Genomic DNA, 14,637 nt, shown 5'->3' on the forward strand with positions numbered 1-14,637 from the left:
TGTGAGGACCAGCCAACTGCACAGGTGAAGGAATATAACATGTGCAAGTTTTGTATTTGAACATCTCAGAAGTTCTACGACGAAATAGTACACAAATAATATGGTTGATGGTATTACCGTGTCTGGGTGAGCCTAAATAGGGGCCATTTTTGCCTCATGGAGGACAAGATGTCACAGAATCAAAATTCTTTTCTCCTTATGAAGGAGGTGCCCTGCGTGAGTTCTAAGTCCCTAACTACCTGATTCTTCTGCCGTCTAAACCCTGAGTGAATCACCTTCAGAACGAGGAGTAAACAACATCCAATGGTGAAGAGCTTAGAATGAAGTCAGCCCATGCTGCTTTTTGACAACCAAATAAAAACTTCTTTATATTTCAAGCAAATCCTAATGACTTCTATCCTTTATTCACGGTTCTGCTTTTAGGAGCAACAAGAAAGAGGGCTGAAACGTCTCCTACCTGACAGCCCTGCAAGCACTTGAAAACAACAATCTCATTTTTTTTGTTCTCTTCTCCATGCTAAAAATACCCAATCCTTCCCCAACTAGCCTTTGCTGGACAATCCCCAATTATCCTGGTGGTCATTGTTTTCTTCAATGCCTCTCTTATATCCAGAGAAAAGTGCCACTCAAAAATCATATTCCTATTGAGAATTAAGAGTACATGTCTAAACTCACCCCAACATTTGTTCCATGAGAGTGACGAAATAAGCATGTGGTCAGGTAAGGTATGTCATGAAACATACATCCTTCACTTACAAAGCATTTGCATTCTAAAAAAATATAAAGTAGACATTCATAGAAAAAGGCTATCTTTTATCTTCCAAATGAGGAAGCTGCTACAAATCTGTCAAAAAATTATTCTGGTTTACATATTTATAATTTTCTTTAAGGAGTTAGGTTTCCAGGGCAGAATGCTAGATGTCTCCCTTGGAATCTCTTTTCTCCCTTTTCCCTAATAATTTAGAATTTTAGCCGAGCTTGTGGCTGCTTGCTAGGATCATTTCCTGAGGCCACATGATGAAAGTGATGCCATTAAAATGAGCAGAAGTGAGGTGAGCAATGTTGACATCATTTGCACAAAAGACAGGATTTTCCTCCTGTTCTCTCTCTCTCGCTCTTCCTGCTGGCTGCGAAGTGGCAACCACTAGACACACAGAGATGAAAGTCCCTGGATGACCTCATGGTTCAGAGCCCACAGACCCAGTCAGGACGGTTACATGAGAGAGAGGAAAACCATTCCATATTGCAAGAGACACTGTATTTCCGAGTCTCTTTGGACCCTAAATGACAGGATCTGATGACCAGGTTTAGAAGTGCTTTAAAAATGGATGGTGCGAATAAAAGTGAGTCCTGAGCAGCCCAGAGCGAATCAAGTGACTGACCTCATAGGACAGAGAAGAAGGAGTTGAAATGATTCCATCCTGCTAGAGGGGAGGTCATCACAAGCTTCATGCACTCGAGTCTTCTACTTGCTGAACCAAACCACGTGGAACAGAGAAGTCCTCCCACAGGTAAAATGAGCAGAGAACTCCCAAACCTAACTGTCGTGCTAAGGAATCAGCCTCTAAGTCAAAAGCAAGTAGCAAAAGACCCCGCTTTAAAGATCAAGTAAAGCTGTCACCACGGGCTTTTGAAGTGGTAAAGCTGCCTGACAATCTAAGCAGGTTCATACACTGTACACATAATACAGGATGAGTTAAAACATTGGTTCTTTATGTTGAGATCCCACTCGTATCCATCTTGGACTCTTAGGCAGATATTTAAAAATCCTTCATTAGCTAGTCTTCGTCTTCTTTTTAAAAATGAAATTTGGTTAACTAGAAAGAAAGCATGGGGTGCATGACCGTAGGGTGATTTCTGGAGATACCACAAGGCTCCATAATACCTCTTGTGGCAGCCACTCAGTTTCATACACTGTGTGTCCAAACCGTCTCTCACATGACTCAGCTTTGCAAATCCAAGCATATAAAGTAACAGCAGTGATGGCATCTTCTAAATGTTTTTTCAAAGACGTCAGAAGCCATTTCTTAGGTACCCTTGAGCTAATTTCTATGCTGAGCAACCATAAGAAACACAGCCTTCTACTATGAAATTTTCCTGTCCATGCTTATAAAATGTTTCTTTTACCTATATGAATGGAGTCAACTATTATTAAATCATTATTAAATCTTATTAAATAGTTGTCTCTGGGCTCATTCACAAGTGGATCAAGTCATGCTCTTATTTACAGCATGTCTTTTAAATACGAAGGCAGGGTCTTTGAGCTCCTTCAGTGAAGGGAGTCACCGTTCCTGGCTCGGCGTGCCTTGTCCTTCAGAAGCCACCATAGTTCACAGTCCAGGAAACCTGCTGTGCTTCGTGGGCCCACTCCCAGCACGTTTCGGGTCCACTGTGTGGGCCAGTGAAGCAGAATGAACCCTGCAGGGCTGCGACCATTTCAAAGGGGACAGACTTTCTCTGTAGACCAAACTGGACACACATTCTGGCAATGAAACATGGTAGGTAGGAAATGGGGCCAGGCAGTGTGGAATTCTTTTCTCTGATCAATCATCTCAGCATCCTTCTGTATGAAGGGTTTCACCATTATTTTACAGAGTTTAAATGTAGGAAAGGAAGGGGTGGGGTGAAGTTTGGCAAGAGAAGAAACTAGAACTCCTCCCAAACCCCAGAGCTTAGATTGCTGCTTTTCCGTTTTCTATATAAAAAAAAAGTTCCCAGGAAATCCTGATAAGGAAAAACCATCCTTTGCGGGGGGATAAGGGGGGAAGAAAGAAAGAAAGAAAGAAAGAAAGAAAGAAAGAAGGAAGGAAGGAAGGAAGGAAGGAAGGAAGGAAGGAAGGAAGGAAGGAAAGAAAGACAAAGAAAGAAATATTGGCTACTGACCAGGAGTAGAAATTTTGATAGAAAGTGAAAATGGAAAAATAAGGAAGTTTAAGGCCTAGTTCTTTGAACACACAATCCTTCATTCCCCATTGTTGATCCCAATACCAAGGATGAAAGGACTGTGATAGCAAACTTGAACTTTTCAAAGTATCTTAAAAAATTAGAAGTCAATGGGGACTTGCAACCCCGTAGTTCAGTGCTTGCTGTGTTGGTCCAATCTTACCATCACCTTCCCAGGTATGTCCTACATGCTCAAAAGGACTAGAGCACGGGCTTCTTAGAATGATGTCTACTCAACAGGATGAGGGCCAGATAGGTTGGTCTTAACAGAGATCTGATCTGGGCTTGGTGTCCTGGAAGGCGCCCAGTATAGTAATGAATCTGGGAAACTGAACTGGCTTGACTGGGTCCTCGGAGCACGATGGGGTAGAAAGGGTCTGTTGAGGACCAGCCCATTGCAGGGTCCCAAGGGAGAAAGTAAGAACAGGTTACACACCACAGCAGCAGGTGACAGCCAAGGATCCTGGATGTACTCGTAGGGTTTCCCAGCAGGTGAGGAGGACAGGAGGACCCAAGGAATCTGGGATGGACTAGGGTTCATGAATAGCACCCAAATCCTGGAGAGAGGACCCTTGGAGGGTTGTAACAACAGGAACTCAGGGTCAAGGCAGAAGGTGAGTTATAAACAACTGAGGAAAATACACAGGGGCCCTGGTGTGTAGGAGTGAGGTACCTCGTGTTGAACTCCAGAATGAGCAGCTGGTTCTGTTTGAACACCCTGTCCTCTGTCAGGAGTGGCCCGAGGCGATAGGGAGGCACTGAGCCTCCAGCAAAGGAGGAGTGGTCACGCAACATCTGGGAACCAGGCTTAGTCAGAGAGATCCGGGGACGGAGATGGGGCCCAGCAGGCAGGAGAGAGGGGGCAGCTTTAGCAAGGCCAGTCACTGCCCAAGAATCACTGAAAGGGCAGTGGCCTTGATGGAGGACCTCTGGGCAGTTTGAATGTATTTGGTCAGCCCCACTCCTGGACAGAACCTTCTGAGGTTTGCGAGCCCAAGAGTAGGGACTGACCTCAGCCAGTGGAGGGAAGGATGAACCTACTCATCTAGTAGGAATCTGTGATATCTCTGAAGGGTCAGTGTCCTCTAACCATGTTCAGGCGCCTTCTGGGGAATGTGTATCTCTTAGGAATCCCCCATCTAGGTCAGCTTCGGGGCCAGGCTCCTCGGGGAGCAGCCCTTCCCTTTGGGTGTGGACATCTCCGTCCTATAGGGCGCCAGGCACTGGGAAACCTGACAGAATCTAATATTGCGTTCTGCACGTGGTCATTGCTCTGTGGTCATTGTCAACTGACCCTGAGTCTCACACAGCACTGCCATTCGCTGCCTTACTCTCCAGTTTCTGGGGCTATTCTAGCAGTGGGGCTGAACTGGAAGGGACAGGAACAAAGCAGAAAATATGAAACAGATGAGGAATTCTTGCTGTTTGCTGTCGTGCACATCTCTGCCCAGCATAGTCAGTCCCTGCCAACAAAAAACCCCTCGGAATTCATGCTGTATCCTCTCTCTGCCCACATCTGATTATCACCACTGATGCTGAACACATACACGTGTAAAGACACAGTTCCCACACACGGGGAATGGGGTGATGCTGCAGGCAGGGAGGCAGCAGGACAGAAGAGGGCGGTTCTGCCACGGGGCCCAACACCCAAAGTTCCTGTCCACGCGACCAAACCATAAGTGCAGACACCTGCACAACGGCAGGAAGACACAGCCCGGCAGACTATTTGCATGCAAGTATTTTACTCTTCCAAAGCTGCCATCAGTGACAAGGAAAATGATGATGATGAGTGTGGCACTGGGTAGGGAAAGACGGGGAGGGCGAGGAGAGAGAACAGGACATCAGATCTCACAGGTCTTTCTTCTCTAAATATTTGATTACAGCCCCCAATGAGGCGTTCAAGGCTTTAAATACTTAGATGCTGCATAAGCTATTTTTATCAGGTGATACCAGTTCTGAGTTGCAGTTATCAGGGCAGTGGAATAAATCTATGTGGCTCTGCTGGCCTCAGGATATTTTTACTGAGAGAACTGCAGCGAGGGCAGGCAAAATTGGTGTTGCATATTTAATGTTATTGCTCACCTATTGGTGTGGGGTTCAATCTAGGGTAAAGTCATTTTTACTTGCGTGAAACTGCTTTATAATATGTCAAGGCGACTTATGTAATCAGCAAGTACAGTATATTCATGCCCTTTTTCTTGAGTGTGCGACCTAATTTTATTATATAAAATGATCGCAGAAATGAATGGTTTTCAGTCTTGCTTTTATACCAGGGATAGCTTGATGTTGGATTTGCTGGCGGGTCCTGCAGAGGTGTGGACCTGACAACCTGTCAGCACAATGCGCACTTTTTCACTCTAGTTCTCACTCCGTCTTCTCAGCAGGAAGAAGGTGCCTTGGAGGGTGGTGGGGCTGATGGGCAATTGGGGGGGCATAAAGGAGGTCAAGGGGAGAGAGAGCACAGCAAAGGCCCAGAGGCAGGAGGCCTGGAGAGCCAAGGGGAACTGATAGCCTGTCAATCTGGAGTGGGTCTAGAGCAGTCGTGGCAGGTGTGGCTGGGTGAACAGGTGCATTCAAGGCAGGTGGTGGAAGTCCCTATTATAAGTCAAGCTGAGGAGCTTGTATTTTATTCTAAAGGAGCCTGGAAAGTGTAGCTTTGAAACTATGTCTTGAAGATCATAGCTAGCAGTATTAATCTAGAAGGACCAGAACAGGACAATGGGAAAAAGGACTAAAAGCGAGTAAGAGGCTGCACCAGGAAAAAGACAGGGTGGGTGTAAGAGGCTCTGTGGAAAATAGTCCCTTCTGCTTCCACCAATTGACACTGAGCTGGGTCATGTTCTTTATGTGTGTACTAGGGAAAGGAATGAGAAGTGAAAAGGGACAAAAGAGTCACCGTGTTGACCATTCACCATAAAAAAAAAAAAAAAAAAAAGAGGCTCTGTGGAGAAGAGAAGCAACAGGACTTAGAACGCTTCCCTAAATCCACCCCACGCTCTGCCACACCCTCCAACCCATCAGCGACATCTTAGGGACATCTTAGGGTTCCCTTTACATTCAGCCCCACTCCAACTGTGGTGTGATGGGCGAGCAGCAAACAGCATGTCACCTCAGGTCACCTTTTTCGTTGTGAAAGTAACACATACTCAATAGAGAACATGCAGGAACACAAAAAAGGTAGATAGAAAAAAACCAAACCAATAAACCCCAGACACACTGCTCACAAAATGCATATTCTTAACATTTAGAGCATATTTGTTTTTACTCTATTTGCTAGGCATTGACATTTGTTGTTTATTTTTAACTTGATTGTAAACACTGTGTACATAATTAAGTAATCCATTTTTCCATATTATATGGAAAGCATGTTCATAAGCACCATTTTTATTGACTAGATAATACTTCATCAAGTGATAAACACCATAATTTACGAATTTATTCTCCTCTTAGGGGACATTTAAGATATTTCCACATTTTCATTATCATCTAAAACACCATAATGAATATCTGTGTGTAAAGCTAAATTATAGTTAAGATTGATTCCTTGGGATAGTCGAATAGACATGGAATCACCAGATCAAAGGACATAAGTGTTTTTGAAGCTCTTGACATATATTTCAAAATTACTTTCTAGGAAGTTTCAACAAATTTGCATTCATTCTAGAAAAGAACCAAAATGCCTGTCATGTGCATGCCATCCCTTGGTGACTACTGGAAATATTTACTTTTTTATCAGTTTGATAAGTGAAGATGGTATCTTAGTATTTCAACCCACTTCTTTGATTATAAGTTTGTTGAATATTGCACCATGTTTGTAACCAGGTCTATCTCCTTTTCTGTATGCTGGCTATTTAAAGCCCTGGCCTCAAATCTTCTAGTGTCTCAATTTCTATACTTTACCCCCACTACTTATTATGCGCCACTAAAATATGAGTCTGAATCCTTTATCTGATTTTTAAAAAACACTTCGTCATTTGTCTCTTAAATTTTGATGGTTTTGTTTTTGACATCAAATACTTAAATTTTTAAACACTTAAATCTGTTGATCCGTCATTTTCTTTAAGATTTTTGTTGTCCTCTAATCATAGCAAGTCCTCCCCTCTCAGAAGATTGATAAATATTTCACTTCAGTATATTTTTAATGGGCTAATTACCCCTAACCTGTTTTCTCACGGGAATGCAAAACAGTTCCTCCTTGCTTTTCAAGACAGTAAGTTGAATGAGGCAGGATGGGCTTGATGAGAATAACGGCATATTCTGGGCTGCACTAGTTTTTAAGGCCTCAGAATGTGTGTGAGCTTCTGGATAGCGACACAGGGGTTAATGGTTGTTAAAAAGAGGTGATGCTAGAAAGCCAACATCCCTTTCTTCCCAAATCTTGGCACTAGCATCAGCTGTTACCTGCCTTTAGAAGAACACAAGGAACCACCCCTCAGTTCCAGTCCCCATTTTCCGTCTGTTCAATAATCCAGTCTACTATCATTTTCATAGAAGGATCTAGTTTTTGCCCTAAAAATATAATACAGTTTCTGAAAACCTCTCGCTCCCTTTCCCATCCTACTCACCCATATCGATGACGACCCACGTCACGGATGAGCCTCTCAGAGAGGTAGGCGCCAATCCGATCCAGCTTTTCCGGAGCTGAGAGGGCATAGAAGGTCAGCTTCTCCATGTTTGTCTTCACCAGGCCGTCCTGTAAGAGACAGACTGTTCCTGCTCCTTCTGGCCATACGATGGCTAGAAGAGTTCAAGTCTAAAGGTAAATAGGAATTCAATTTAATCAACATTTAGCAGAGTACCACTACATATGCGACACACAACATGCAGGTTTCAGGGACACAGAGATGATTAAAATATGTCTTGCCCTCAAGGAACTCACAGCTTAGCCCTAAGTGTGTTAGCTATAAATAAAAATAATAAGTGATATAAATGTGTGTGTACACACATACACACACACATATATGTGTGCATGTGTGTATATATGCATGTACACATGTGTATACACATGAAAGCATCTATATACACATGTGTCTGTAGTTGTGTGTGTGCGTTTTTGTATGTGTGTGTGTGAATGACGAGACTTCATTGAAAGTGGCTCAGGATTGAAATGTGCTGGATTTTACCCGGTACCAAGACATGAGCGGGAAGGAAAAAGCAGCTCTGTAGCTCCCAAGGAACTGCACAGGGTGCTGGCAATGTGACCCCCCACTGCCCATCAAGAGGAGGTCATTGATTCCCAGAGAGCAAGCCAAGTACATTAGCTCCTGACATTCCTGAAACCACACAACCCGTCATGCAGCCTGATGGTAGAGTCATGGCTTGGAGGTCAAGAAGACATCCAGATACCTGGCAGACACCAGAGGGAGCCTGGGAGAAGACACGGGCACCTGAGCCAACCCCCAAGAAGGGAAGTGCTTGCACTAAGCAGTAGGAAATAATACCATCAAGTTAGCAGCTCAAGGAACTAACATCCAGAGAGATATAAGTGAGAAAGATGTCTTGGTTAGTTAGCGATGGCCAAAAGCTTGGCAGAACACACTTCAGAGCCCTCTGCAGATCCTGACTTCAGAGAGATCCGAATGTCCTCAGCCATGAGGTCCCAGCAGCCTCTCAACACCAACTGGGCAGTGGCCACCATTCCCATTCATCTGAGTGGGCCCAGTGGCAAGGGGCCTCCTAGGCCTGCTGTCCCCTTGCAGCAGCCCTCAGAGTATGGACAGTGAGATGCCAGCCGGAGATGTGACCCACCTCAGGATCCTCGGGGAAGATGTTGTCAACCAGCCTTTTGTACCTGGGGCGTAGGGCACCGCAGCAGCCACACACACCTGGAATGGCAATGAGAAAAACTCATGAGACGGCCTCCCGTTCAGGCTGAGGAGACTGTTCCCACTCCAGGACAACTTGTAAGGAACGAAACCCAGGCTGGAAACGAAGGTCCCTCCCTTAGCGTGCAGGGCCTGGTCCTTCCCTGGGGTGGGCATCTCCCACTCCTTCCCTTCCTTCCAAAACATTTGCCTTTCTTGCTTTGTGTCTATGGCTTGGGCATCAGGCACAGTGGCATATGCAAGGGCGATGCCAGCATATTAGCACTTGCTCATGATGCCAGATCATGGAAGAGCATTTTGAGGGATGAGGCTTTGGGGTGGGAGCTCACGTACAGGTCAGGTGTTGCCCCCACATATTCCACTGTCGTGCACACACACACACACTGAGCCAGGACTATAACACTATGCCTTGCAGCGCAAGAGTCTTCCCCAGTGTCCTGGAGGATGGACACAGAGGGAGGAGTGGTTGCTCTTCTTACACTGACCCTTCATTTTCTCCCCACTTCTTTTATTCTCTGCTCCTCAATTTCCTCTACCATCCTCTCTCCTGGGGCCATTTCCGGTAATAGAATGTTACGTGAAGCTATGATAAATTAACATGACCATTAATTATTAACATTTGAAAATGCAGCTTTAAGGCAGCAGGACCGTGCTGTTTGCGACCTGCGGCGTTTGAGAGCTGGGCAGGGCCTTAGGGGCCAGCCAGTCCTTGGTTCTCAGTGCCAGCCTCCCACCCCACCTCCGTAAGGTTCTCAACAGTCAGTGGCCAAATGAAAAACGAAGGACAACGGGGTACGTTTTGAGACAGCGGAGTCCATTCCATTTAGGAAGGAGACTCTGAGCTGACCTGCTTCTTGGTGTCTTTGGGGTTGTGAAACGATGGTATTAGGAAATGAATGGTAATAAAACAAACCTTGGGAAAATTAAAAGTTGAAGACTTTCAGTCACACCATAGAAAGTGTACAAGTGATGAAGGAAACGGAGCCCTCTGGGAACCACGGCTCCTCTGTGCCCTTCCTCCCAGCAGGACCTCCCCAGCACATCCCAGCACACCCCTCACCACGAGGAAGAGGGGAGAGGAAGGCAGGGAAGGGCCTGGGAAAGTCCACCTCCTCCAAATAATTGCCCCCTCATTCTACCAATTAACACTGAATTTTCTGTCTATACAAACTCTGCACTTGAAATGCAAATGCGTCCTGGAAAGATCAAGCCTATGGACCATTCAGAAAAGAATGAAGTACTCCAGGGGAATCACTTGAATCACACAAAGAGCTTCACACAGGGCAGAGAAAGGGCTCTGGGAGTTGTGATTGGGAGGGGCTGGGGGCAAGCAGCGTCAGGAGAAGGAGGGAGCAGAGATTTGGGTTCTAGGGGTGACTCAGGTATGAGGGAATGGTTGTGTCCTTGAGCCATGGAGCACCCCAAGAGGGCAGATTATCCGACAGCTGAGTTGTGACACCCCTCCTCCTACCACAGGGCTATCTGGGGCCCCCCAGCCTCCCTCATGCCACACATGGGTGGTGGAACTAGTCCACGGCTGCAAACCTGCCAGGTTTAGCCTTGCTGGGCTGGCCTGGCATCTCCTCATCTCCTCCCTGCCCCTGCCTGGGAGAAGGTGTTAGGGATCTGGCTGGCTGCACCAGGTTCTCTCAGGATGGGATGGCTTTGCAGGTTGGAACTCCCCCTCTTGGGCCTCAAGGCCCAGGATTTGAACCTGCGCTCCTCTCGTGGAGGCCGCCTGTGTTGCCCCGCCCTCTGCCCAGTGCAGCTGTCAGGAGCTTCTTCCCCAGATGTCCAGTAGGAGTGCCCGACGCTCTCCCAGCAGCCTCCTTCCTCAGTCCCCCAGACAGGAAGGACAGCCCTTTGCATTTTAAGCGAGTGAGGAAACAGAGACGTGGAGAAGTGAGGACTTAGAAAACCCATGTCTGTCCTTTCCTCAAACCTTTCTGAAGGGCCCAAGAGCCGGGGCCCGCGCTGGACAGAGGCCAGGACCAGGGGTGCTGGGGCACGTGGGTGCTGTGGGACTCTTAGTTGGGGGTGCCAGGAGTGGCTTCCCAGAGGTGGCACACTGGGAAGTCCTAGTTAGGCCCTCGTCTGAGGGTAACTGTAAAGCTATATAGCTGACCAGGACCTGATTGGAGGAAAGAAACAGAAAGGATCACTGAGGAAATAAACCTAAAGCTATTACTTTGCCATCTTATCTGCTCCAATTTAGATGGAAGTGATTTTTGGGATCTCAGCCAGAGGGCAGAGAGCCAGGAACAGTACTCCACACTTCCTGGGTAGGTAATCAGAGCCTCACACAGGAGATAAAAAAAAAGGCCTCTCTGAGAAGGCAACGAGCCAGAAGGGATTGGTCAGGGGACCCTGGTCTCCGGTGCCACAGCAGCTCAGGAGGTGACAGAGCCACAGGCACCCGGAGAAAGCTTCTAACCAGAAGCTGAATTCAAAGTAGTCACAACTAGGCCAGGGGAAGAAAAACAAAGAATAGAACACACTGAAAAGAAATAGAAAACAGTTCATTGTTACCGAAGATTGTGATACATTTTTATATATTTTTTTAATCTTGCTTCTGATGGTATTTATTCTTATTGTTGGTATATAGAAGGTGCAGCTTTAACTCACAGCCCTGTGCCTATAAAAGAGAAACTTTTCAATTCTCAGTCCTTTTATTCCTAAGAGAGAGAACTCTCTACCCTCTCTTACTCTCTGGGGACCACGTCTGGCAGATCCAAATGTGGGACACTGAGAGTAAATTTATGCAACATCCTCTTCTGTCACTAATATTTTTACAGCTATTTTAAGTTAGAGAGGGAAATGTGATATGGCCAACCTGACTAGCATGTAGCTGCTCTGGTTCCTGAAAAATCACATCAGTGGGGATTAACAGAGTGTCCAATGACAAGATTTCAGCGGCCTCCTCCAAGTTTAAAACTCTAAGAATGATCAGACCTCCCCCGAGGCTCTGCCCCAACTGCAGGGGCCTCCTCATAGGTCCTGCCTTAGCCCTCTCACGTAATATTTCCCATCTGAATGTTCTTCCCTGCAGCCGCCGGGCTCCCACACTCCTGACCCTACTGTGTCTGCCTAAATGCCACTTCACTGTGGAGAACTGCCCTTTAATTTTCTATCCCTAGTCTATTCCTCTTCAACAACATTTTACCAACTGACACATATCATGTATGTCTACACTCTGTCTCCTCCACTAGGAGGTAAGTTCCTGGAGACCGGCAGGTGCTTGCAAGACAGTTCTCCGAGGCGGACCTCAGGGGAATGTTCCTGAGGACCATGGGCTCCAGTTCTGAATCCTGCCCAGCCCGCCTTCTGGGGCAGCCATCACCTAGGGCTCTCAAGGCTGGGCTCATTGGGGCCAATCTCTATCCAAGAAGGGGGAGCTTTTGGCAGGGGGTAGCCTGCGGCCAGGGGTTAGCCTGTGGTTACAGCCAGCCCTGACTGCTCAGAGGCACCCTTGCGTCTCTGAAGAGGTGCCAGAGATGTTTTGCTGTGATTCGGGTACACAGCCAGTGAGAAGCCCTGGTCCAGCTCTTCACCTGCCCAGCATGTGACGGCAGATCTCACAGCTGCTGGCAGCCTCCATGGACTCTGGAACTCTCACCTGGTCCGCCACCAGCATCTGTGTCTCATAACTCTTATGCACTGCAGCCCTATTTCTCTTTTGCTCTGCTTGCCTGCTCCTGTTTCCTCGACTGATCTGTGCTAAGCACTATGTCAAGTACTTTACAAATATCTCATACGATACTCATAACAACCACTACGCCGTTCTCATTTTACAGATAAAGCAGGATCAGAGAGGTTAAGTGCTCTGCCCAAGGCCACACCGCATGTATGTGTCTGCCATCAAGCTCCCCTAATTCTCCCATCACATTCCCAAAAATAAATCCTCAACAATTTGTCAGGGTCATCCTGTGCTTTCCTTTGCCCTAGCCACTGTCACTAGGACATTTTATGGACATCTGAGATCCAGTCCTTGTAAATGCCACTTGGCCAGTCTCCTTGCTTCAATGCATTCTATATGTAGTTTTAAAGCAACTCTTTGCTGGATTTAATTTGCTTCACAGTCCAGTAGTTAGCATGGCTCACCATTACATTACATGTCAGCCCTTCAATGTAGCATTCAATGAGGGATGCCCCGTAAAGGTGGAAATATGGGGGGTGGGGTTCCATCTTCATGTCCTGCCTCCACTATAGGTGACCTCTCGTTCATGGTGTGTCCCCAGAACAGCCTCTGTCCAGCAGCCAGAGACCACATCAGAGTCCAATGTGAGATGGGCTGGGAGGTCAGAGGACAAGCAGATGGGGGAGCCATCCAGCCGTGGGGAGCCCCACAGTGTGGAGAGGAAGTTCAGGTCACAGGGACTGGGCAGAAACGAGAGATGGTGAAGGGGCAGGAGTCAGAGCCATGGGCCTGGGGCCTTTAAATCATCACACTGGGGGGCCTGGCAGACCCTGGCACCTGCTGAGTCCTCCTAGGAAGCCCTCCGTTAATAATACCCCCACTCTAGGCATTACTTTCCCCTCTGCCAGCTGACAGCTGCATGTCTTTTGCACCATTTTACCTGATACAATCTTCTACCACCACGTGCTTGGGCTAGGTTATTTCAGTGACTCATGTTTCTTCTCCCGCAGATAAACTGTAAATTCCTCAGGTCTCATTTTCCTCTGACCTTGGTACAGTATCCTGAGCCCAGCAGGACTCGAGGAAAGCTGGCATGACGCGTGACGCCTTTGATCAGCGTGAGACCCAGGGAAGTCACCTCGTTTCCTAGCCCTTGGTTTCCTTTTTATAAACATCAATGCCATTATCCCCATTCACCAAGAAAAATGCCTTTATGCTCAAAATAGTTCATATTTATTTTCTTAGCCTTACAATCCCCTTGTAAAGGCAAGGGCTGGACTTGATCGTCCCTACCAAAGCAAACTGAATTCTTTGTAAACAATTTACAATAAAATTTAACCCAGGGCCAAAGGCACAGACACCCATTTCAAATGAATTGAAGGAAACAGAACAAAGTTCAGAGAGAAAGGGGCGTCTGACTCAAGTGCCTTTGGTAAGGACCAGGCGTTGGGTCCAGCTGATGTTAACTGAACCTCAGCAGTTTGCACAGTACCTGCTAGGTGGGGTGAGGAAGAGGAAGAAGTTAAAAATACATAGGTTCTACCATCAAAAAATTTACTCTCTATTGAGGACACAACACACACACACACACACACACACACACACACACACATTTAAAGTTGATTATGTCACAATGAGACTAAAGAGTCTATACAACTGAAGAAATCTCTGGGAGTTTGATGAGTCCAGGAAGCCTTCCTGGAAGAGGCAAGACCTAAGCTGGATCTCTAGGGGTGGAGAGAGCTGGTAAGTAATGGTCAATCCATGAAAGGAAAAATCAACAGCCCTTCACAGGGGAAAATTTTAAAAAAATGAAAAAGGTTCCCTTTTCTCTTTTTCCTTTTTTCCTTATTTCTGATTTTAAAAGGAATACATGCTCATGTGTATAAGTCTGCAAAATAGGAAAAAATAAAAATGAAGGTAACGGGGTTTGAAAATTAATCTGGGGAACGTAATTTGGTGGTTACCAGAGCGTAAGGGGGTTGGGGGGTGGGGGATGAGGGTGAGGGGGATCAAATGTACGGTGATGGAAGGGGAGCTGACTCTGGGTGGTGAACACACAGTGTGATTTATGGATGATGTGATTCAGAATTGCACAACTGAAATCTATGTAATTCTACTAACAATTGTCACCCCAATAAATTAAAAAAAAAAAAAAAAAAAAAAAAATGAAGGTAAACATCACTTATAATCACTCTACTCATGATTAACTATTAAAATTTTAGTGTATTT

General features: G+C 46.3%; 1 protein-coding gene across 1 annotated transcript in view; it reads right to left on the reverse strand.

Annotated features, from left to right (window-relative positions):
• EFR3B (EFR3 homolog B) overlaps window positions 1-14,637 on the reverse strand; it is an 80,558-nt gene that overhangs the window by 42,442 nt on the left and 23,479 nt on the right. Inside the window, exons 2-3 of the mRNA XM_033124870.1 lie at window positions 8,692-8,768; window positions 7,509-7,636 (exon numbers count right to left, since the gene is read on the reverse strand). Coding sequence (XP_032980761.1) covers window positions 7,509-7,636; window positions 8,692-8,768 — 205 coding nt within the window. The remainder of the gene's footprint in view (window positions 1-7,508; window positions 7,637-8,691; window positions 8,769-14,637) is intronic.

Source organism: Rhinolophus ferrumequinum, chromosome 13 (assembly GCF_004115265.2).
Source record: "Rhinolophus ferrumequinum isolate MPI-CBG mRhiFer1 chromosome 13, mRhiFer1_v1.p, whole genome shotgun sequence".
NCBI lineage: Eukaryota > Metazoa > Chordata > Mammalia > Chiroptera > Rhinolophidae > Rhinolophus > Rhinolophus ferrumequinum.